The sequence below is a fragment of the Plutella xylostella genome, chromosome Z (genome assembly GCF_932276165.1).
Source record: "Plutella xylostella chromosome Z, ilPluXylo3.1, whole genome shotgun sequence".
Lineage (NCBI taxonomy): Eukaryota > Metazoa > Arthropoda > Insecta > Lepidoptera > Plutellidae > Plutella > Plutella xylostella.
Window position 1 is genome coordinate 15,689,939 of NC_064012.1, and position 23,307 is coordinate 15,713,245.

At 41.7% G+C, this 23,307-nt stretch overlaps 1 protein-coding gene across 1 annotated transcript in view; it reads right to left on the bottom strand.

Moving 5' to 3' along the window:
* The window catches only part of LOC125491308 (alpha-mannosidase 2), a 76,910-nt gene continuing 53,603 nt past the window's right edge, over nt 1–23,307 (bottom strand). Inside the window, exons 3-8 of the mRNA XM_048632930.1 lie at nt 12,574–12,686; nt 9,109–9,192; nt 8,385–8,477; nt 6,213–6,407; nt 4,908–5,019; nt 1–4,810 (exon numbers count right to left, since the gene is read on the bottom strand). Coding sequence (XP_048488887.1) covers nt 2,154–4,810; nt 4,908–5,019; nt 6,213–6,407; nt 8,385–8,477; nt 9,109–9,192; nt 12,574–12,686 — 3,254 coding nt within the window. The 3' untranslated portion in view covers nt 1–2,153. The remainder of the gene's footprint in view (nt 4,811–4,907; nt 5,020–6,212; nt 6,408–8,384; nt 8,478–9,108; nt 9,193–12,573; nt 12,687–23,307) is intronic.

The window sequence follows — 23,307 nt, forward strand, 5'->3', positions numbered from 1 at the left end:
TTCACGTATTCAACGTTTTATTTTTAACTACACTTAACTTACAACACGGAATTATATAAATCTTTGATTGATAATATTGTTGTTTACATTGATATTCTTGCTTTTCCAACGGGATGACACGTGGCTAGAATACGATCTAAATTTATGAGAACATTTATAAAACATGGATTAGTTAATTATTATAATTCTATACAAATCTTGCAACACCAAGTGATTCAGAATATTTAACTACTTTTAAAAGATCAGCTTGTAATTGTTTTTCAGAACAAAACATGAAGAGTCGAAGAATCGTAGATACAAGTGCTTCTCTAAGATCTATCTATCAGTCTTTCTTTATTCTATACACCCTCTCAAGTTAAAGTCCATTATTATTTATATATTTCATATCTACGATCCTCCCAGGAAAATAAATTAAAGTTTATATAAAACCATTCAGATGCTATCAAATATTGGCGATGAAAAATTATAGTTGTAATGTCAGAATAATAATTATTATATTTTAAATAACATGAAAATGTATAATAAAGTAGTCAGAATGACCGAGGAATAAACGTAAAAAATATGTAGAAAACGCTTGACATATCGAATCATCCAGGACTGGACAGGACAGGCTTCTTTTCATCCCGGGATTCCCACGGGAAGTCTTTAATTTTGAAGGTTACGCGGGAAACCTAACTATAAGCAAACATACAAAAAACAACATAACACCCTACTACCTGTAGCCTTCAGTAAGTAAATTATAAAATTGATACAATACCCTACTTAGTTAACTTCTTATAAATACATAATTATATTAAATACAACAGATTCGTATCATAAAACGTCATCACAAAGGAAACATAAAATTAAATAAATGTAGGTAAATTAATGCAATAGTAAAGAACCACATAGGGGCTTCATAAAATATTTACACCAAGGTCGATTACAAAAATTGGATTTATTAAGTGCCTAATATGTTAAGTTTATTTAGTAATTTTACGAGATAGATTCTCCTATTTTATATTATTGTGATAAGGTAATCACCAATAACTTTATTCAAAATCATATAACAAAATTGTTGGGGATTTTGTGAGAACCTTCCAAGAAATAAGACTTAAGAATTATAAACAAGTTAACTTAAGAATTATAAACAAGTTAAAGCATTTAAAACTTGATTTAATCCCCTAATTGTTGATTTTTTCAAATATGTGACGTCATTGTTATATTATTTAGTATAAAAATACGATTCCCAAAAGAAATAGAAATAGATTCCCTATGAAATTAAATCTATAACAAATTATTTAGTCTTCAAATCAGAGACAAATCATAATTATATTATCACATAATGCTAAACATCGCAAAAATTACTGAGATGTAACTTGTAGTTATTTTATCATGTATATTGTTTTTCCTACTTAGAACGACTTGTTATATTATTATTTATGTAAATTGTATGTAACTTTATTTTTAATTATATACCATGTATCCGGAGTCGCAATTGAGCATTTAACATTTAGTGACGCGTAGGTACAATGATAAAATTGAAATAATTCATTCACAAAAGTCGAAGTTAAATTCTCAATCAGAAACCGGAAATAAGTTTTCATTTCATGGACTGTATCACAAATTAGCATTAAAAGTAATGTTACTAATACAAAATATGAATATAGGTACTATTTATGTACTCGTAAATTAAAATAACATTCATGTAATATCTAGTAGGTAGGTATTTTTTGTGATTTTATAATCTCCTCAATAAAGATTTTGAGCAATACTATGATCAAAATAAATAAGGAATAAAAATAGATTTACCTATTTGTACTAATGTAAATCATTAACTATTAAAATATAAATTAATTAACAAAATTATTTTTACGAAACCGACGACGGGGTCACATTCACAACACAACTGTGTAACAACCTAACATGAGACGCGGGTAGGTACTTTGTAATATTTGGTCCTGAGGTAGATCTGACATGGTGTACGTATAATATTATAAAAAAACAAAACTGAACGGTACAAACTGGTTATGCCACGAGATTCTTAGTAAAATTAATCGCAGAATGTATTATGGCTATTTCTAACAAAGCTTGGACATGCCAAAGTTGTCCTACAATTATACTAACATTTATAAAACTGCCTATTCTTGTACGGCCCGGTAAGTGGGGCGCGTTTAGAACCAGATCTGGTAGGTCTTGAGGTCCATGGGCTTGAGGCGGATGTCCTGCAGGTGCTTGAGGCGGCGGCGCGTGGCGAGCCCCGTCAGCGACACCGCCGTGAGGTTGCGCACCGGCAGGTCCGAGAAGCGGCTGTCGGCGGAGAACTTCACCCCCGCGCCCCCCGCGGCCCCCGCCGGGGGGCAGGCGCGGCCCGGGCGCTGCAGCGTCATGAGGCACGAGGAGCTGGGGAACTGGTCGAGGATGTCGTCGGTGAGCGTGCGCAGGCCCAGCAGGTGCAGGCCGGGCGGGAAGCGCTCCGCGAAGGCGCGGTGCGGGCGCAGCGGGGCGCCCGCCGCCTCCGCCTCGTCCACGAGGAACACGCCCAGCGGGTAGTTGGTGGCGCGGCTGAGCGCGTCGGCGGCGGCGGAGGGCAGCGCGTAGGGGCGCGGCGGGGGCGGCGCGTTGAAGCGGCGCTCGGCGGGGCGGGGGGGCGCGGGCGCGGCCGGCGGCTCCTCCAGCAGCAGCCAGTGCGTGAAGGTGGTGGGCCGGTTGTCCACCACGCCCTCGCCCATGCCGCGCAGGTCGTCGTACAGCGTGCGGCGGTCCAGCATGAGCTCCAGGCGCCCGGGCTCGAAGGCCGCGGCGCCCTGCGCGTGCCCCGTGAGCACGGTGAGGCGCGCGCGCGCGTCCTGCAGCCACGCCATGGTGGTCACCGGGTAGTAGTGCGCCTCCACGCCCAGCTTGGCCGTCTTGACGCGGCGCTGGTACTGGAAGCCGTTCTGGTCGGTGTAGAACTCGGGCGGGTCGCCGTTCTGGATGTCGGTCTGCAGGCGCAGGAACAGCTCCTCGTCGCGGTGGCGCGGCGGCGCCTGCAGGTCCAGGCGCGTGGTGAGCCGCGCCGCCGCCGCGCCCGCGCCGTGCGCCAGAGCCACGCAGTGCGCCAGCAGCGGCGGGTACAGCGCGCACAGCTCCGTGCGCACCGCCCCGGACACCACGCGCAGCGCCGCCGCCCCCCCCTCCGGCCCCGCGTACGCCGCCAGCACGTCCTTCTCGGGCGCGCCGTGGTCCGGCTTGAACAGGTAGGCGCCCGAGTGCCGCTGCGCGCTCTGGTAGGCGCCGATGTGCACGTCCACGAGCGTCTTGCGGCGCGAGTCCTTGCGCAGCACCTGGCGCAGCAGGCCGGAGCGGCGCGACACCAGCAGCTGCAGCGCGGAGTTCTCCAGCTGCAGGTCCCCGGGCTGCATGGCGCGCGGCGGGAAGCGCTCGGAGCCCGCGCAGTGCTCGCAGTACACGGCGGCCAGCGCGGGCGCCGCGTCCTCCTCCACGGCGAACACGACCGCCGACAGCGCCGGCACCAGCGCCTCGAACACCAGCTCGAACTCGGCGTCGCTGACCGCGCCCCCGGCCCCCGCGCCCGCCGGCGCCTCCCACACGGGCTCCACCTGCAGCGGCACGAGGCGGCCGCGGCGCAGGTCGCGCACGCGCACGGCGGCGGAGCGCGCGCGCAGCACCACCAGCTCCGCGCGCTCCTCCAGCAGCGAGTTGAACAGCACCACGCGGCGCCGGTCCAGCAGCGACACGCGCAGCCCGCGCGGCGCCGCGCCGTAGCTCTCCCACTCGCTGGCGGCCTGGAGCGCGCCCCCCGCCGCGCCGCCCCCCGAGCCCCCCGCCAGCGCCGCCGCCAGCGCGCGCTCCTGCAGGCGCAGGCAGTGGTACAGGCTCGTCACCAGCTTGGTGCCGTAGTCGTGCATCACGAAGGCCTTGCTGGTGCCGGTGATGGCGTCGTGGTGCTGGAACAGGCCCAGGTTCCGGCGGGCCCCGACGAGGCGCTCGTACATCTTCTCGAGGCGCTTCTCCTCGGCGCGGCGCGCGGGCTCGCGGCGCACCAGGTTGGACACCAGCGTGAACAGGATCTCGGCGGAGCGCAGCTGGTGCTCCGTGTGGCGCGCGATCTGCTTGATGTAGGGCCGCGTGGTGAAGTAGCCGGACCAGTAGGCGGGCCGGCCCTCGGTGAAGATGTCGGAGTACACGAAGAAGTCTCCGCGCAGCGTGGGCAGCGCGCGCTGGCGGCGGCGCACGGCGCGGAAGTAGTCCCGCGGGGTGCCGAAGCGCAGCTCCGCGTTGAACTGCGGCCGCGCGTTGATGTAGTCGAACAGCTTCTTGTAGTTGCGGTACTGCGCGTCGAACTCGTCGGCGAACTCGTAGCGGAAGTCGTCTCCGAGCGGCACGAGCACCACGTTGTGCGGCGTGAGCGAGCCCGCGCGCTGGTACTCCTCCAGCAGCGTGCGCGCCTTGGCCGGCAGCGTGCGGTCCGTGACCTCCTCCTGCTGCAGCGAGTAGCGCGCGAACTGCGGGATCACGTTGCGGAAGTCGTAGCCGAGGCACACGGCGGGGTGCGGCCCGCACGACGCCTTGATGGAGTAGATGTCGAAGGGCTGGTTGTGCACGACGAGCGACGGGCGGCGGGTGTCCCAGCCCGGCACCCAGTGGAAGTCCTCGACCTGCTGCCGCGCCAGCCACTGCTTCCAGGCGTAGTGGATGCGCTGGATGACGGCGCCCTGCAGCCCGGCCTGGTCCAGCAGGTGAGGGACCGTGGGCCCGTGCCCGAACGGGTCGATGGACCACCCCGTCTGCGGGACCACGCCCAGCTTGTCCTTAACCCATTGATGACCTAGAAAAATGCGGTATTTTAACTTTGTAGCTATCATGAGCAGAGGTAAGATGAATGAAAATTACACGGATACAATATAGTAGCAGTAAAGCCCTACCTTCGATGAACTGGTCGACGAGCGAGTAGATGTGCGTGGTGGCCTCGTCGGGCATGACCCAGCCGCCGGTGGTGATCTCCAGGCGGCCCTCCTGCACCAGCTTCTTCAGAGCCTGAAGAGATATTACAAATATTTAGATAATTATTTATTGCACACAAACAGAAATTACATAAGGAAATGCACAACATAGACTAGATATATTTTCTGTTCTAAGATTATTTAATTTAGATTCTAAAATTGTTTAATTTAGAGCTTTTCCATCTGAAATACAGGAAAAACTCTGTTATTTCCTAGTTCAGATCAGCATTTTAAACTACCTTTAGCATTAAAGAGTTGACCTATTATTGTAAATATCATTTAGCATTAAGTATTTTCTGAATAAATATTCTATTCTATTCTATTCTATAGACGGTACAATTGGCGGCCTTATAACTTACTTATCTTACTGAGAGTAATTTCTTCTAGACTATAGTCATGGAAAACGATACACATACTTTGCGGCGATTCTCGACTCGAATGTCGCTAGTAGTGGTCATAAAGCAATAAGGAAGTAATTATTATCTGACAAAGACAGCCAATATTTGCGGAATCAGATCCTGATCTATTTTAACACGAGATTCTAAGACTGTACTCATAGTAGTCATGGTAAATTAAATTTATCTCTTTGTTATAAAGCTGAATTGAACATCTAAATAAAAATTTCTAATCTACCCGATAGCCGCGCGGAAAGTACCCTACACCCCTACAGTGTCGCCACCTAGTGGCACTGAGTTAAACGATACGGTGGTGTAACTTACATGGAGGAAAGAGAAATTTGTAACTTACACCAGTGGAGCGATGTATTTAGTTCCAAGAATTAACGCTAGAGGAGAGGAAGGTGCTTATCCGTAAATTGTAAACAGAAGCGAATAGGATTGTGTGATACACGAATTTCAACTTTTTGACAAACACAAAGAGTCGAAACTCGTTTATTTATCTGCGATGTACACACCATTTATTTATTTTACATCGAAATGTTAGAAAACTTCCAATGGATAATAGGTAACTTTTGAATTTGAGTGGAGTTTCTATACACTTTAAATCATAAAATGCCCGCTATAGTTGAAAATATAGGTACCCTGTTCTTACAGCACAGTCGTAAGGTTAGGTATGTTAAAATTGTTTCTGCCATCCAAAGACTGCTTTAAGCAATAAGGGCCGCTTTTTGTGCTGTTTTATTTGTAAATTTGTCATTTTGTAAAAAAACTCACGGTGGCAAATAAAGAGTATTATTCTATATTACTTATTCTATTTTGGTCATCATACCTTCTGCTTCATCGGATGCGAGCGCTCCCACCAGGAGTTGAGGAAGGCGATCTCGGTCCAGATGAAGGTCATGTTGCGGTGCTCCGTGAGCTTGTCCACGATGTTGTTGATGATGTGGTTGGACTTGAGGTCGAAGTACTGCTCGAACACCATCAGCCAGCCGGGGTCGTTGTGCGAGTGCGGGACCAGGATCACCTAAGAAAGGAAATTGGGAAGAAGAAGGTAAAAATCCGGTTAGTTTGCGTTTGATAGTCGCTGGAAGGGACCACAATACCTAATTACATTCGCGAGCAATGAATGTTCCACCTGCCACTGACGTTCCATATGTCACCGGAACTATCATTGCTCGTTAGTGTACCTTATTACCCGTGGGAAAAAAGAACATTTATCTCAGTGTCGATCAATGTGCTTAAATCTCTTTTTAGTGCGGGACGTATGTGTCTTTTGGGGCAAAGGCGCTCTTATCATTCGTTTATATGTAGACGGCAGTCATCATTATATCAATCATAGATGTTATAGATTATTAGCTCACTACATTGGGCACCTGTTGCCATCAAAGCTCAAATGCTGGGTTTCACCCTAACTACTTATTATAATAGGACAAGGCCGCGTATATTGGAAACAGATTAAGTATTTATTTGTGTATGCTAACGAATGTAATCCTAGTCAAAGGTACATAACTCGCAAGTGAGATCACGTAATAGCTTGCGAACCGTATAGGTATTTTATATTGTAGTCTTCCTATATGGAACATGTATCGGCATTGTTTTAGACTATTACCTACGCCAATTTATCTTAATAAGGGGAAGCTGTAGGTAAGCGGCTTATATAGAATATTCCATTACCATTTTAACAATATTATACGATTACAATACATTGTTAGGTAGATATTTACTGTTCGGTTCATAATAATTTGTCAATAATACTTATCGGTTTTAAATACAATGTTTTTGTTATGATATTAAGCATCGTTCGCTGTAATCATCTTAGTAGGTTGGTTGTCGACGGCATAGCTGTTCCGAGTAACAATGTATATTTCTACTGAATTTCCAACTAACTTTGATACACGAGTCTTATTTATAAGCCAGATATAGTTGATACTTTCTTCACAATCTACCATAAAGTTTCGCAGCAACATTCCGGCCGTGGAATGTTCTACCATTTCCCGAAACGCGTAGTTATCGGGTGCACAAAGGCAGTCGTCGCCATGTGTAGCGAGTTGTCGGCGAATGCAGTCAGTATTGGCCACCGCATTGCATATTCTGAGAACCTGGACGGCAACTTTCCACCTCGTGTACTGTGTTCCACACGTGTACTGAGACAAACAGCAATGGAATTACACGTGCAGTTAAATCTAAAAACGAGGATATTATAAAACTTCAGATCAGATGAAACCTAGTTTTACAACACTCGTCGTTACAAATAGTAATATGAAAAGGTTTTCTGATGAAATGAAACCCAGAACACGGGCTGCGCCAGGTACGGTGGCCTGCGCCTAAAAGTATACAGGCGGAGTTTTTAAAATAGCGATCTCAAGCTCACATGCTGCTCAAGCACATCCACATAAACACCACAGCTACACACATCACACACAACACCTCCCCGGATTTATAGCAGATGTAGCTGGTCCTTTCATCATCAGGATCGCTATTTTAAAAACTCCGCCTGTATACTTTTAGGCGCAGGCCACCGTACATAGGTACTTTCGACACTCGGTGGATGCAAAAATATCCAACCACAGACGCACAGACAAAAGGCTCGGCTAATTTATTTACACCAATGTGTAACACCCGAGTCCGCGTTGTTCTATGATTTACACCTTTTACCAACATTTAGTAAGAATTGTAGAGCTCTCTACAAAATATGTAGTAAACTATTCATCGGTAGACGGTGTTAATGAAACGGACCAATATCCTAGTAATATTAAGAGTGAAAGTTTGTACCTACGTCCTAATAGATGGATGTTTGTTACTCTTTCACAAGAAAACAATTTTCTAAAATTTGCCATGTAGGAAGCTGACACCCTGGTTTACCACATAGTCAACTTAATAGATCGCATCCAGTGGCGTGCTTTGGGAGAGGCCTACGTCCAGTGGTGGACTGCTATGGGCTGATATAATGATGAACGCTTTCAAGCTCGCGGGAGAAGCTAGTAATAAATGTAGAAAGTACCTTGAGCGGGGGTCGGCTGGTGTCGTTCCGGAGCCTCTCGTAGCGGTCCTCGAAGCTGCGGTCCCAGAACTCCTTGTTCCTGATCCAGCCCAGCTGCAAACAACACACACACTTTACTACACATCCTAAAAGCTACCAATACTTGCCTAAGGGTGACGCCAAACAAGCGTAATGTTGTGAGTTGTGAAACGGGTATTCTGTTCTGTCAGAAGTAGTCAGAACACGAGACTCACAACTCACAAAATTACGCTTGTTTGGTCTCCTACCCTAAACCTGCAGGCAACACCTCCATAAAAATACATACTGGGTTTCTATGGTTGTATCTTCGACTGACTTGACTCTAACTGTCAAATTAAACCCATAGAAATACACAGTAACAGGTAGTGATGTTGCGACATGTCTTCTGCTTCAATCTCGTGTGGTATGCTACTGACTTGCACTAGCTAGCGCGGCAGCCATAAGTAACGTTTAACGAACTAACGACGTTGCCACAACTTTCCAACTTCACGTCGTCAAGCCATGCTAATACTGAACTCCAGACAACATTATAAATTAATCAGTTGAGGACCAACTTCGACTCCACCTGAACCGAATTCGTATTCCTATTGACCACATACAATATGCCCACCCATATAGCTAATTATAGTCTAACCTTTGCAGGAAGTTTCTCGAAGTTACCATTGAAGACCCCCTTCAAACTCAAAGTTGTGTATGAATAACTCACTTGGAACTCGAAGGTGGGGAAGGTGGTGACGGTGTCGATGTCCGCGGAGTTCTCCATCAGCACCGGGCACTGCTCCAGTTGGTTCTGAAACAAGGTAACCAATATTATCCTACTGTGTGTATTGTCTGTCTCCATTCAGACAGACAGACCTTCTATGAGAGTACCTATATAGAAATGCGTGGCACGACGATAGTTTTATCACGTTTTCCTCGCTAGTGGAGACGGTCCCTTAAAATCTTATGTCCCGACGAATCATTCGTTGGCGAAAGGATTAGCCGGTCAGATTACCTACTTGTTTGTCGAAGACTGGCAGTCTCCTAGGGTGCGCCGGACGTATCGAACCAATTATAGTGCCACAAACTTATCTGTTCCGGTGAGAGCGAACTAAATTGGTCCATACCTCATTACTTACTGTACTAATGAATTTCATATTGACATAGATCAGTGTTTTTCAACCTGTGGGTCGCGACCACCTGGGGGGTCGCGAAGCTTCTGTAGGGGGGTCGCCAGAGGTCGAGTCGGTCGAAAATTGGCTACTTTAGTGAAAAAAAACCATAAAGACAATTCATTTAATTAATATTTCTTTATTAGATATAGATCAGCGTTCATAAACATTTTGCTCCATCCTTTCAAGCATGGATTTTTAAAGCAAACTATACTACTAAATCTGGCCAAAATCTGTAGTTTTCCCGAGAAATCTTTCGTTGATACCTTTATACAGAAGAAGAATACAATTAGCTCGAGTCTACTCTTACTTCATCTTGCCTACTACTACCTACTTGCCCACCGTAAATTATAAGGGCCTCTACACACCAAAGCCGCTGGCCCGGCGGCATAGCCCGGCGGCCTAATGCCGGCGGGTTAACATAGTACAAAATGAGGCCGGCGGGTTGAGCCGGCGGCCTGAGCCGCCGGGTCAGCGGCTTTGGTGTGTAGAGGCCTTAAATAAGAGAAGGTTTTTTTATTGATTCAGGTTCTGTTTGCTTCCAATGAGTGCAGAAAATAATATTAAATTTATTAAAATATAATGGGTTTCAAAATTACTTCTACATTAAGAACTCTCAGATTTTTCAAAGTGAATCCAGAGGCTGTTAATAATAACAGAATTGAATTATACAGGGTATTGCAAAAAGGGTTTTTTTTGCGAGTTTTGAAATTCTGATTTCATTTTTGGGCTTAGATATGTCGCAGGCATCTGGTTTAATCTCCTGTTTGATTGAACCGCTAGCCCGTTCATTGGATGACGCTACTCAGTTGTATGACTAGGCCGAACGTTGATTGTACAAGCGTCACAAAACGTCCAACTAGTTAGTGGACTTAAAATCAGTCAGGTGGTGAATAAAACAAATATGGCGCCTAACAGCGAACAGCTGACACAAAAAGCACTTGTGGGTGATTCTTCGAAATTCCATTCTTCGTCTGATTTATATGGCCATTTTTTAATTTCATTTTTAGCTCTATAACATATGTTTATATGAAAATGGATATAGCAAATAACATATAATTGGAAAGGCACTCGTTTTTATCATGTAGTTTTTGAGTTATTGACGTTACAATTTTTTGTGGCCATATGAATCAGAAACAGAAAAAAGAACACCAAGGAAAACCATCTTTTTTTTTAACATACAACATTTCTGGTAATCTTCTTGGACTGTCATCAATAGAAGAACTATAGAAGGTTACGCAAAATAAAATTCAAACTAAAAATATTGAATTTTGTACCAGTGACATGCAAAAAACTGGTCTAGGGCGACAATTTTCAGAAAATTTATAAAAGTGTCAATATCTCAAAAACTATCGACATTTTACTGAGGTCATATAGCAATATTCTGGTCACTCCTAAGGTGTTCTATCAGCCTTCCAAAGCATGACGTAAACTTTTGGAACATCCTGTATAGGATGAGGTTTTTTACCGTATGAATCATATACATATGAATCAGGATTTTGCATAAAACCTTAGGTAGTTCGTAATACATACACACTACAGTGCTGAATATTTTTTTCATAAATCTGTAACCCAAGAGTATTACATGAAACTCATATTGAAGAATCATACTCAGAAAATATATTTTTTACAGGAGACATATTAATCAGAAGGGTACCTGAACCAAGACCATATGAATCAGATTATGACCTTCTTTTCACCTGGATGTAGGCCTTCTAGGAGCACCTCCATCTACTGGCTGGTGCGTTGGAAAGCTGGCTTCCAGCGAGCGGACAACCAGACTCCCATTGCCACTACAAGACCAAGTATGGTCATCAACATGTTACGACATATGAATCAGTACTACATGCCGGACACTCCTTAATTATTTATTCATAAAAAAACTTACGTATTTATAAGTACTAAATATTTTTTTTGTGAAAGGAAAACTCATTGCCCTTTGATAAAAATTTAATTTATGTTAATAAATTAAAAGGGAAATGTGATACTAAACATTTTGTTTCTCAAGCTGGCAAACGGACGCCCTATATGAATCAGAATAACACACTTCAAATAATTTTTTTTCAGTACTGAAACAACATTTACTGAAAAAATGAGATTGGTTACAAATAGAGATAGAGCTAGATTGTATTGAAAAAAAATTACGTGGTATTATCTTAATTGGTTACAGAGATATCCTCAACGCCGTCGAAAATACGGTCCCCGAAGAATCACCCTTGTATTGTTATTTTTTGCAAATAAATTAGCTTTAAAGTGCGTTATTTATGTTAAAATATTGTGACAACATGGATTTACCTATTATTACACCGCCGGCGGATAGTTTCAAAGAAAAAAATGTGCTGAAACTGGATAATTATGAACAACAATATCAAAGTACGTTTATTGTTATTGTTTAGTTAATTTGTGAGATGAGAGCTTTGTAACATAGTCTTTTTGTTGACTCTTGTCTGGTCATGTTCATCCTAACCAGCAGACATTACAAAGTTGCTATACTGAATAACATTCAGTCAAGACGTTGGACGTTACAGTCAACCACTTGACGAGTTGTTCTTTAGTCATACAACTGAAAAGCGTCATCCAATGAACGGGCTAGCGGTTCAATCAAACAGGAGATTGAACCAGATGCCTGCGACAGATATACCATGATGCACCATGTAGATTTCGGCTAAGTATTCCCTTTTTGCAACGCCCTGTATTTAACATAACTAATAAGATACTTTGACTATATTTAGGATCTTTTAGATGGTAGTCAATAAAAGAAAACCCAAAAAAATTTTTGGCCCCTTTATAGGTATATGCCTACATGTTAAAAAAAACCGAAGGGTCAAGGGGGTCGCGAAATATTTTACAATACCAGGGGGGTCGCGTCATGAAAAAGGTTGAAAAACACTGACATAGATTATATGGACCAATTTAGTTCGCTCTCACCGGAACAGATAAGTTTGTGGCACTATAGTATGTCTTCTTTCTTTCGAGCATTCCAAGATGCGTCGCAAAGCTAAATGTCCCTATGTACTCACAGTGGTGGCGTCGTTGTCGTCGGTGTGCGGGCTGACGATGGGGTGCCTGGCCGCGTGCTCCTGGTACAGCGCGCGCCCCCGCCCCCCGGCCCCCGCCAGCAGCACCGAGTTGTCTGCAACAACGAGACGACACCTATTAGTTAGGTACTTTAGGAATATGAGGAACCGCTTGCAAACTAATGCGCACGGGACATGACATGAAATCGGAGCAAGTCAGGATTTCCTCTACTTATATGATACTTAATTAGGTCCTCACCTCACAATGTGAGAGACAAGCGAGGCAGTATCGTAAGGGATCTATCCAGGGTCACTCCGAGGTATTTTGGTGACGAGCAGTGCTGGATTTTTTAAGTATGAAAGCCGGCCTTTGTTCTTTTTTGAACCGGTGGAATAGTAAATTTTTTTCCGCCTCTGTATTCTTTAAGGAAATCTAAAGAAAAAAAAATTGCCTCACTCAGTCGCCATTTCTAAACGTTCTAAAATGTACTCGTCTATCCAGAAAAATCTTTTTTTTTGGTTCGGAAGATATCATTATCTATGCAAATCTATCACCACAATGTTCTTATACATATGTAGGTCGATAGGTACTATACACTGACTGCTCTTTTTGTTTTCTTTCATTCCTTGATGGGGCGGAAAACTACAGGAGCCCAGGGCGCGCAATCTTTAAATACGCCCCTGGGCAGTATAGTAAGTACTTCTAACTAGAAGTAACTAGAAGATAGTGGCTCAATGAGGAAGGCCGGGGATAAAGCTCTCCTACTGAACAGTATCCGTCCAGCAGACAATTACGGGCTGATGATAATGATAATGTGTCTCGTCAATGTTTACGCACGCAACAGGTAATGATATCTATAAATCGGAGGAGGTGGCTGATTGGATAATCTATCAGCGCCAGCCACTGGACGGGTCGGCTGTGGAATGCAATTCCAGGATCACGGGAATTCGAAACATTCGAATCGGGTGTTAGACGTGTGTTGACGACAAACGTTCTTCTATGGGTTTTTTTAGTTCTACTCGTAAAGGCAAACTACACGAAAGCGCAAATTCAAGTAGGTATAGAGGGTTTTGTACAAAGCCACACACGACTGTTAGAGTCGTTTCGCAATAAAAATATTATCTCATTAAGGGAAACTTCCCTTGTATCTTGTTTGTGAAGCAAGGTGGCAACCTCTATTCAACGCTCTCCGTAGCAACAGGTAGGGAGAAGAAAAATACCAATAAAAGCTTTGAGTACTTCAAAAAATATCTTTCAAATGAAATATTAAGTGCCTATCATACACGCAGACTAATGATGGAAAGATTTTTCCTTTTGGCCTTGTATTACATACTTCAATTTCTAATAAAAATGATAATTCCTACTGAGTACCTGCCTACACAGTAATAATTGTATGATACTTGAAGATAATTAGATAGCTCGATATGTACAGCTTTCTTTATTATGTGGGTAGGTGTTTTCGCTCTCGTTTATTTACGACTAAAAGATTTAAGCTGCTGTGTTCACGGCGCGTATCATGATCATCATCGCTACTTTTAACTGAAACATTCTAATAAATATTACGTCTAACCAACAATCATGACGATGGGATATTATACGAATGTGAACGTACTTTACTAAATGAGTACTTGTAGATGTCAATCAGTATTCAGTACATTGACATCTACAATGGGGGGTCTTCCCTAAGACGAAAAACCTAAGTTTCATAGCCCTACTGCGCTAGCCACGACTCTACCTTGTTGTATTAAACGTGCCGATGCATTACAGCTCTCGTTGGTTCATTATTTGTCAATATAGAGTAACCCTCCAGTGGCGTGCAGTAAAAAGCGTCACTCGCACGGCGCAGGAGGCACAATCGACTTTCGCTCTCCACCGCGGAGGAAAGCCGCTCGGTGCTCGGCCCAGCACAAATAGGATTACCTACTCATGCTCATGTCAAGGAGAAATCGAGCGAGAAACATTCTCTTACATAAATCTGCGATATTATAAATGCGAAAGAAAAAGGCAGTCTCAGTAGAACGACGGTATGGTTCTTCTTTTAAGTCTGTAAGTGAGACCTAAAGCTGGAGTAGGGATTCTCACCATGGTGAAAGGATTAGCCAGTCCGAAAAGTTATTGCCCAGTTTGCGATAGTGCAGACATAACTTAAGAAAGCTGAAAACAGACCAAATGTTTGAACAAATAGGGCTATCTTATACATTAAAAAAATATACATATTTATAATGAGTACTAAAAAATAAATCTATCAATGATGAATCAAACATAAGTTTTATGACTAAAAAAATGATAATATAGATTTTTTATTGGTTTTAGGATACCTAACGTTTATTAAACTTCTGAATGACATTAAATTGTTAGTTGGATAATTTTCATTCCAGTATTAGTCCAGTCAATGAATGACTCAAAATTAGGTGTAGAGTGCGTGAGCAGGTAACTAAGCGATTCCTTCAGAAACTTGTTCAGGGGGCTTAGGTTGTTAACATACCAAAAGTCCTGACTCCTAGGTGATGAGCGGGGGGAAGGAGGGGGGGATAAAGGTACGAATTTTTGGTTTTTAGCTTATATCTCGAAAACGGTGCATCGGAAAGAAATCTTTTCAACTAATGAAATAGAGCTCTTAAAATTATTTAAAACTTTTATATCATATGTTTTTTTCAAATTCCTAACCGTTTTCGAGCTATTACCCTCGGAAAAAGTTGAGATTTACAAGAAAAATTGATTCATGTCAAAACATTCATAAACATTGCATCATATTGTCTAAACCTATTCATAAACGAATAAAATGAAGAGAAAAGAAGTTGTAGATTTTTTAATTTCCTTTTAGAATATATACAGATATGCTGGTTTATGTCCAACCCACCTAAAGTTACAGCTATTTTACTTACACTTAAGCTTACTAACTCGGTGAGTTATGTCAGTGAATTTAGCAAAATTCAAGTTTAAAATAGCTGTAACTTTAGGCGGGTTGGACATTGAACAGCATATGCATATATATTCTAAAAGGGAATTAAAAAATCTACAACTTCTTTCCTCTTCATTTTATTCGTTAATGAATAGGTTTAGACAATATGATGCAATGTTTATGAATGTGTTGACATGAATCAATTTTTCTTGTAAATTTAAACTTTTTCCGAGGGTAATAGCTCAAAAACGGTTAGGAATTTGAAAAAAACATATGATATAAAAGTTTTAGATAATTTTAAGAGCTCCATTTTATTAGTTGAAAATATTTCTCTCCGATGCACCGTTTTCGAGATATAAGATAAAAACCAAAAATTCGTACCTTTATCCCCCCCTCCTTCCCCCCGCTCATCACCTAGGAGTCAGGACTTTTGGTATGTTAACAACCTAAGCCCCCTGAACAAGTTTCTGAAGGAATCGCTTAGTTACCTGCTCACGCACTCTACACCTCATTCCTTGACTGGACTATATGAATACTCTACCAAGTATGTAGAGGTACCTAATATAGATGAAACTGACACGTATACGCCAAATTAATTAGATACATGCAATACTCAGCCCTGCCCAATACCCAGGGCCCTATTATCAGAGATAATTGTCCGCTCCAGCCGCCCTCTCCTGCGTCTTAGCCTGAAGCCTGAAATGGAGACGATTACAGCATCCTGTAATCAAGACACTAAAGGGCCAATCAGGGCAATATACTCTGTTGAAGTGACTACACCTGTTTTCATTTAAAAAACATAGAAGTCCCGTAAATCAATCGTGTAATGCAGTCTTCTGATGGCAAAGAGAGGGCCCTTGTTTAAACAGCTAGGGTACTAATGTGATTCCTAACAGAAAATACGAATCAAAGACAACGACCCATTAAGTTTTTCTACTAAAATAATTCTACGACATTTTACTTTCAGACATTATGATAAGAAACAACACGAACTAGGTATTGTTCATCAAAGTGCAGACACATCGGACATATACCTATAGGTACATGTATACCCAGCTACCGTGGAACTTAGCACTCGCAAATTTTATGAAACTGTATATTCCTATTCCTATAAGCAATGCACAAAATCTTAAATGAATACTTCATTTCCACGATTTCATGAAGCGGGAGCATGAAAAAGCTTTTTAATTAGTTGCTATGTTTAGTTCGAGTTCAGCAGACAAGTTGCAGGCTAGTTCGTGTTTCCGTCAATAGCAGTTATCTGCTTCATTAACTTGCACTTCCCTGATTTAAACTAGTACGACTTATTAGACCTTTATAGTATTCACTAATTTATATGGACTTGCATAGTTCTTAAATTATCACGCGTTTCCAATGTCACAGTGAAATGTTTATTTTCATTTTATTCAGTAAAGCAAACAACTGTACCTAGTTAGGTATGCTACACATTTTTAGTTCTAGTCTAGACATACTTCTGTTGCACAGCTTTATAAAATCAGTGCAAAGTATGTAAGTACGGCGCGCTGGGATGGTGCAGACAGCAGACGAATGTTCAACATCGTATTTCATCGGGAGTACAAACATAACTCAAAAGCATCACTAATGAAAGGCCAACAATCCGGTGTGCTCAATCTAGGTGCTGCCTAGACTCAGACGCGGTCTAGGACCTAGGGCGTCTGTGTTCATTATTGGCGGTGGCGTAGCGACGGGCGGGACGTCTGTTTGATTTACTTTTCGAGGGGCATCACCTTCCCAAAAACACTGTGAGTTCTGAATCACGTTGGCGGCTTAAAAATAAATAAAATTATAAAAAATAATATACCTACGTAGAATAGCTACATGGAGTTACGGTTCACACTATGGCTGCGTTTACACTATGTATTTTTTTGTTACATTTTAAAATGTGAGACTCGGCGAGCATGTTTTATTAGCTTGGCGAGGTCCGGGGTACACAGTGCATCCATAACTGAGCTCAGCTGGTTGTGTTAGGCGGCACACCTTTGATCAAAACTTCATTACCAACTCGACTCAGGCTTATTTTACACTCACGGGCAATGAAAAAGTTCCACTCATAAAATGCCGACACGAAACGACCCAAATTTTTTCAAATTTTTAACTAAAAATTTTCCTGAATCCTGATGCTCTGTTAAAGGTACTTTAATGGCGTAGAAAGCGTCATTAAGTTAGCCTTTTCCGTTTAGAAGTAATTTGGTGCTTTTCTCAGTGGAAGCTTTTCATTGCCCGTGAGCCGTGAATGTAAAATTAAAAGTTAATGACAAAAATCTGTGTACAACATACTTACGCCAGTTAAATTTTCTCGAGTTAGTCTTTTTTGCAGAAGAAAATAAAAGTGCAATTTAAGAAAAAATGTGTCATAAAGTGAATATTCTTTTTATTTTTCCCTACCCTTTTCTCTATTTTCCTATCTTCTCTTTGTGAAAGTGGGAACAAAATGAAATCGTCTCTCCGGCGTTGTAATTAATTCGATTAGCGAACCATGCAATTTGCGACACCGCACTCACTCACTTATATTTATTTTATTTCAAAGCATCATACAACATATCAGACACAATACATTTCTATGTAAATATGTTATTTAACAAACAATCTAGTGACTAACCTTTAAGGATATGATGACAGCATGCTATACGTTATTCATAGCTAATATGTTTTTTTCTAAATACCAATATATTTATATATTATTTCTCTTTGTTATTATTGGTCGTCGTTTTACCTTCCACGGAAACAGCCCAACAAACATTTTACCCTCAGTTACAGCTATTTTTATAACTTTAACCTGTATAACTGTGTTATAATTATCTCAGTTCTAACAAAAAGCGATAAAGATGAGTTAAAAAACGAAATTAGTGTTAACAGCAGGTTTAAGTGTTAAAATGGTATTAGTCGAAGCAATTATAATTAAGATGTTATAGGTTTAAACTGTTTCTAGAACCTAAAGCTATACAAGAGTGCTCACTGACACTTGTTAACACTTATGGTTGTTAAGTGGTTTCCTTTAATACTCATATAAATCTTTAGGTGTCATATTGACTTTAGGCTGCAGGAATTGGTTATAAAATAGATTTTGTCAAGAGTGCAGTAAGACAAGATTCTTACAGTGTTGGAAAACTCAACAATGCAGTTGTAATCTTTAAGGTTAACTTAACTAACGCTTATTGCGTTTGGCAAGTAGACTGTAAAAGTAACGGTGTTAAGCAAGACTGTGCGGATCGACTAAAACTGCATAATACCCTTGGCTAAGGGTGTTCTATTTCAAAAAGTGTAATAGATGACTTAGGTGAGTCTATATGTCTTAAATTTAAGTTCGCCATTTGCATTGGCGACCTACCCTATAAATTGCTGGGATAAACAATATTTTGCTTTAAAATACTTACTTATTTATGTGAATTTTGTCATTCCAGTCATGCCAATCGATTTATGAAACTAATGGGCATACAGTAAGGATACAAAAAAATACAAAATTGAGTCGTCTATTTTATATTTACTTATGTTTCATTTGAAATCCTTAATAAATTCGGAGCGCATTAAAATTGAGGTGGGAAATATGGTATACATTACAGTAAAATTACAATGGCATATTATTTTCAATTCACAAAACATGTTAAGTCAAGTTAATATATTATATTTACTGTTATTTAGTATTAATCAGTACTGTCACTCTAATACTGTCGCGTATGATTGCTGTTGACACTATTATTTTCAAAGACATACATCTTGTATGGTAAATGTGTATTCGAAAAACGGCAACATACTCACTTAACCCTTTTTTACCAAACAAATAAGAGTCAGGGAGTCAAATAAGCATTCTACAACCACAACTATACCGGTAAAAGTTCTAGCTGAGAGTGATTAAACGCTCTTCAATAGTAACTTTAGCACTTCAATGACACCGTACTACAGGCTTTTTATAACTTAAACACTTCAATGACACCGTTTTACAGACTTTCTAAAGCCTTTACTCTCAAAATCGTGGGCCTCTTTCGTGGTTATAAGTGAGTTAGAGCACTCTCCTACACTCTTATACAGCTATGTCTTAACACTTTAATTTTCGAATGGAACCATTATACAAGTTATATGAGAGTTTTTTTAACGCTACGATGTTAGTTGGGAGGGGGGTGTTATTGAAACACAGATGTGTCGGTCTGCGTCACCGCAGTCAAAAACTCTACACAAACGCATCAGAGCAGCTTCACAAAATCGTATAGCCCAGTTAACGAAAGCTGGCACATTCAACTCGCTTGTGTGGTGTCTGTGAATAAGCGCGTGGCGCGACGTGGTACCTACTTTTGCTTCTGTGTGATATATTTTGTATTCATCCGTTACTGACAGCCACGTGTGACGCGCCGCTAAACATACTGTACAGGAAAATTGCATATACTGTAAACGTGCCAGCTTTGGTGAACTGGCGTGAATCACAGCGTAATCAACGCGCGTGGCCACGGCACAATATAACCGATTTTTATCAATCACTATCACCGGCGCGGGTGCAGCTAACAGGCGCTGTCAAAAGTGTCGATATGCGCGTCGCTGCTGCATCACCCTGTAGCTACTCCCCTGTGCTTTCCATTGTTATTTTTTTAAATTTTTTTCCATACTGTATGACTTTATGAGAGCTATGGATTTCTATCGTCAGTCTCTGAATCAAATTGATAGGTACTAAGGTTACATAAATTAACAATATGGTATTATGTGTATTTAAGATAGACAAGACATGTATTATATAGTGTATAGACATGTATTTAGGATTGATTATTTTACAAATAGACAAATATCATTTATAAAACGGTTTTCGTACAAATAATTGCCTATTGTATGGGTCTCAAAGTCAACATAAACTAATATTGTCAATAAGATACAGGATGTAGTAAAAAGGGTGCCTACATGTTTTGAACGACATTAGTTGATATCGGGGAAAACCTCTCCCTCATACGAAATAGTCTTGTGACGTGACCAGACTGACCAGGGGGGTCACTCCCTAAATCCACGAAGGAACGCCCGCAATTGACAAGCTTAATACAACGATATAGAGTCGTGGTTCGCACAGCGCTCCGTAGACTCGGCTAAACAAAACTGCAGCACTAACCACGACTCTATCTTGTTGTAGTAAGCGTGCCGATTGCATGTCAATTTTTGTCCGTTCGTTCGTCGATTTAGATAGAGTGACCCCCCTGTGACCAACTAGTGACAGCAGGTCAAACAACAATGGCGCTTCGTTTGCACAGAAGGGTGCTGAATCCTAAAATATGTCATGCCTTCCGACCGTATCAAATATTCTATTGAAAAAACCCCAGCGAGGGCTAGTTAAAATCGCTTGCACTTTTATTTTTAGATGTGACACCTACGCCACACCAGTCAATCAAGCATAAAGATATTTTGATAAATATTCATCGGTAAATTGACTTTATTGTGTTGACAATAACGCGGTGGAGCAGTAAATCCAAAAACACACAGTCGCGGCCGGCCGCAGTTTATCCGCCATTATTAATTAATCCCTCATTTGACTCATTTTCAAAAATTACTGTACGCAGTATATTTTGCCAATAGGCCAGCAATTTAACGAGCACCAGTTTTCATTCCACGCACTGGTTTGTTCATCAAGGCTCGAATTTGGTTATACAATTTCCATTTTATAATATACCTATATATTTTTTAAAAACATGTCAAAGAGCATTCGCTGTCTTTTACCTGACGCCTTCCATACGAACGTGTAAAACCTCGCGGTTTTGTAGTTGGCTGCAGGAGCGGACGGGAGCGCGAAATCCCATTACGGCGTGTCCACTAATTACCGTCGACTTTGAACCCGGGACTCGGGACGGCGAGTTCGCCCGCCACCCGCGACCACGCGCCACTGGAGGCCGCCATTTTGCTAACTAAATGCCACTTTTCATACTTCCATTTACGTGGGAAAACTTTCTTAACCGCCAACCCCGCGGACGGCAGCTTAAAAACTTACGAAAGACTTTTTCAGGCGACTAAGAGTTGCCTGGAGAAACAGCTTATATTGTAAAATGTAGAAAGCACAAAGAGACAGTTTAGTGTTGCGTTAGTAAAGTGACTTCATAGTGTTTTATTGTTATTTTTCAGTAAGATCACCTCATAAGCTCGTAAAGTTATTTAATGAAGTTTATGAAATTATGTAATACAATAAAAATTAACAATAGAAAACAGAAGACAGTGCAGGTTTGTCGTTTGCAGGATTGTCTTTGTGGCTGTGATGACCAATCGTCTGATGGCAGAACCATTTTGCCCACTGCGATCTACACCAGCGCTTCAATACCGTCCCATGCAGTATCGTTAGCTTCATAAGTATTAAAGATACTATACACATACTTCTTCGCGTGTCTTCCCACTTTCATAAACGGATATTAACTTCAGTTTTTCACGTAATGATAACGATTGTAGCTTTCGTTTTGGCAATTTTCAAATTTAAACATCTATATGACAGTAAAGCGAAACTAAGACTGAAGGTAATTGATAAATAAATACATTGAACTGAAGCTCAAAATTTGTACTTACGTACCTACTTGGAATTGCGTGTGGAATTTGTGGGTACAATAAGAATGAGTAAAACAATGTTATCTCAGTTACAGAGGTTTATGCATATAAAATTTACTCGCTGTCTCAATTATAGAGGTAACTATGATGATAAATCGAAAGAACAAATCCCAGATATAGAGGCTTCCTCGTCCCACTAACAGAGGTAATTCAGTGCCAAAGTGTTGGGACCTCAGCATGAGTTCCAGCTATGGAGGTTTCTCACTTATCCAGGTCCCACTTAACCAGGTTTCACTGTATTATGTATGCATTTTACTGTAGGAGATAAGCTATAGCTATCGAGCAGCTAGAGCTAAAACCCGATCAAGAAATGAAACGTCATTGTACCGGGTCAGTAGAAGGCAGTATCACTCGTTTATGGCTATTTGCTGGTCAATACATCCCGGACACACGTGTGAGGAACCCGGCCCTTTGTCTAATCCGGGACGATCACTGCCAGCTGGGGGGTCACTCTATATTATGAAATACAAAGTTCCGGAGCGCTGCTTCGCCAGCCACGACTCAAACTCGTCGTATTAAACGTGCCGATTGTACGACAACTCTCATTCGTTAGTTTTTCGTCAGCATACTCGTAGAGTAACCCTCGAGTACACAGGAGATCACTTCATTTTGCAATGGATTCGGATTCAGTAAGCAATCTCAATACACAATCTATATTCCGGAATCGGATTCTGACATGGTGTTAGCACTAGCGGAATCAAACTTCGCACAGCTAAAACCATCGTGATGATTAAATTTCGACGTGTATGTGGTTTGGATAGGTTCGCTCTTTTCATGTTTCTGTATAACCTACTCCTCACAAAATTATGATTTTCATTTTTTAAGCGAATTAATCGACGATTTTAACTTTGGTTTGATTGTATCATTTAAGTATTTTAATAAAACGAGACGAACGAATTAACTCAATATCAAGGTAATGTTTTATTTAAATACCAAGCACAGGCAGTAGTAGGCGTCCACCTACATACAAACAATCGATCGAAACATACGATTATCCTAACTAATATTATAAATGCGAAAGTAACTGTGTCTGTCTGTCTGTCTGTCTGTCTGTCTGTCTGTCTGTCTGTTACTCTTTCACGCCAAAACTACTGAACGGATTTGAATGAAATTTGGTATACATATGGTATAGACCCTGGGAAAGAACATAGGCTACTTTTTATCCCGGAATTCCCACGGGAAAACTTTTTAAGGCGAAGCGAAGCTCGCGGGAACAGCTAGTACATAATAAATAATACTTATACGATACGCCATATAT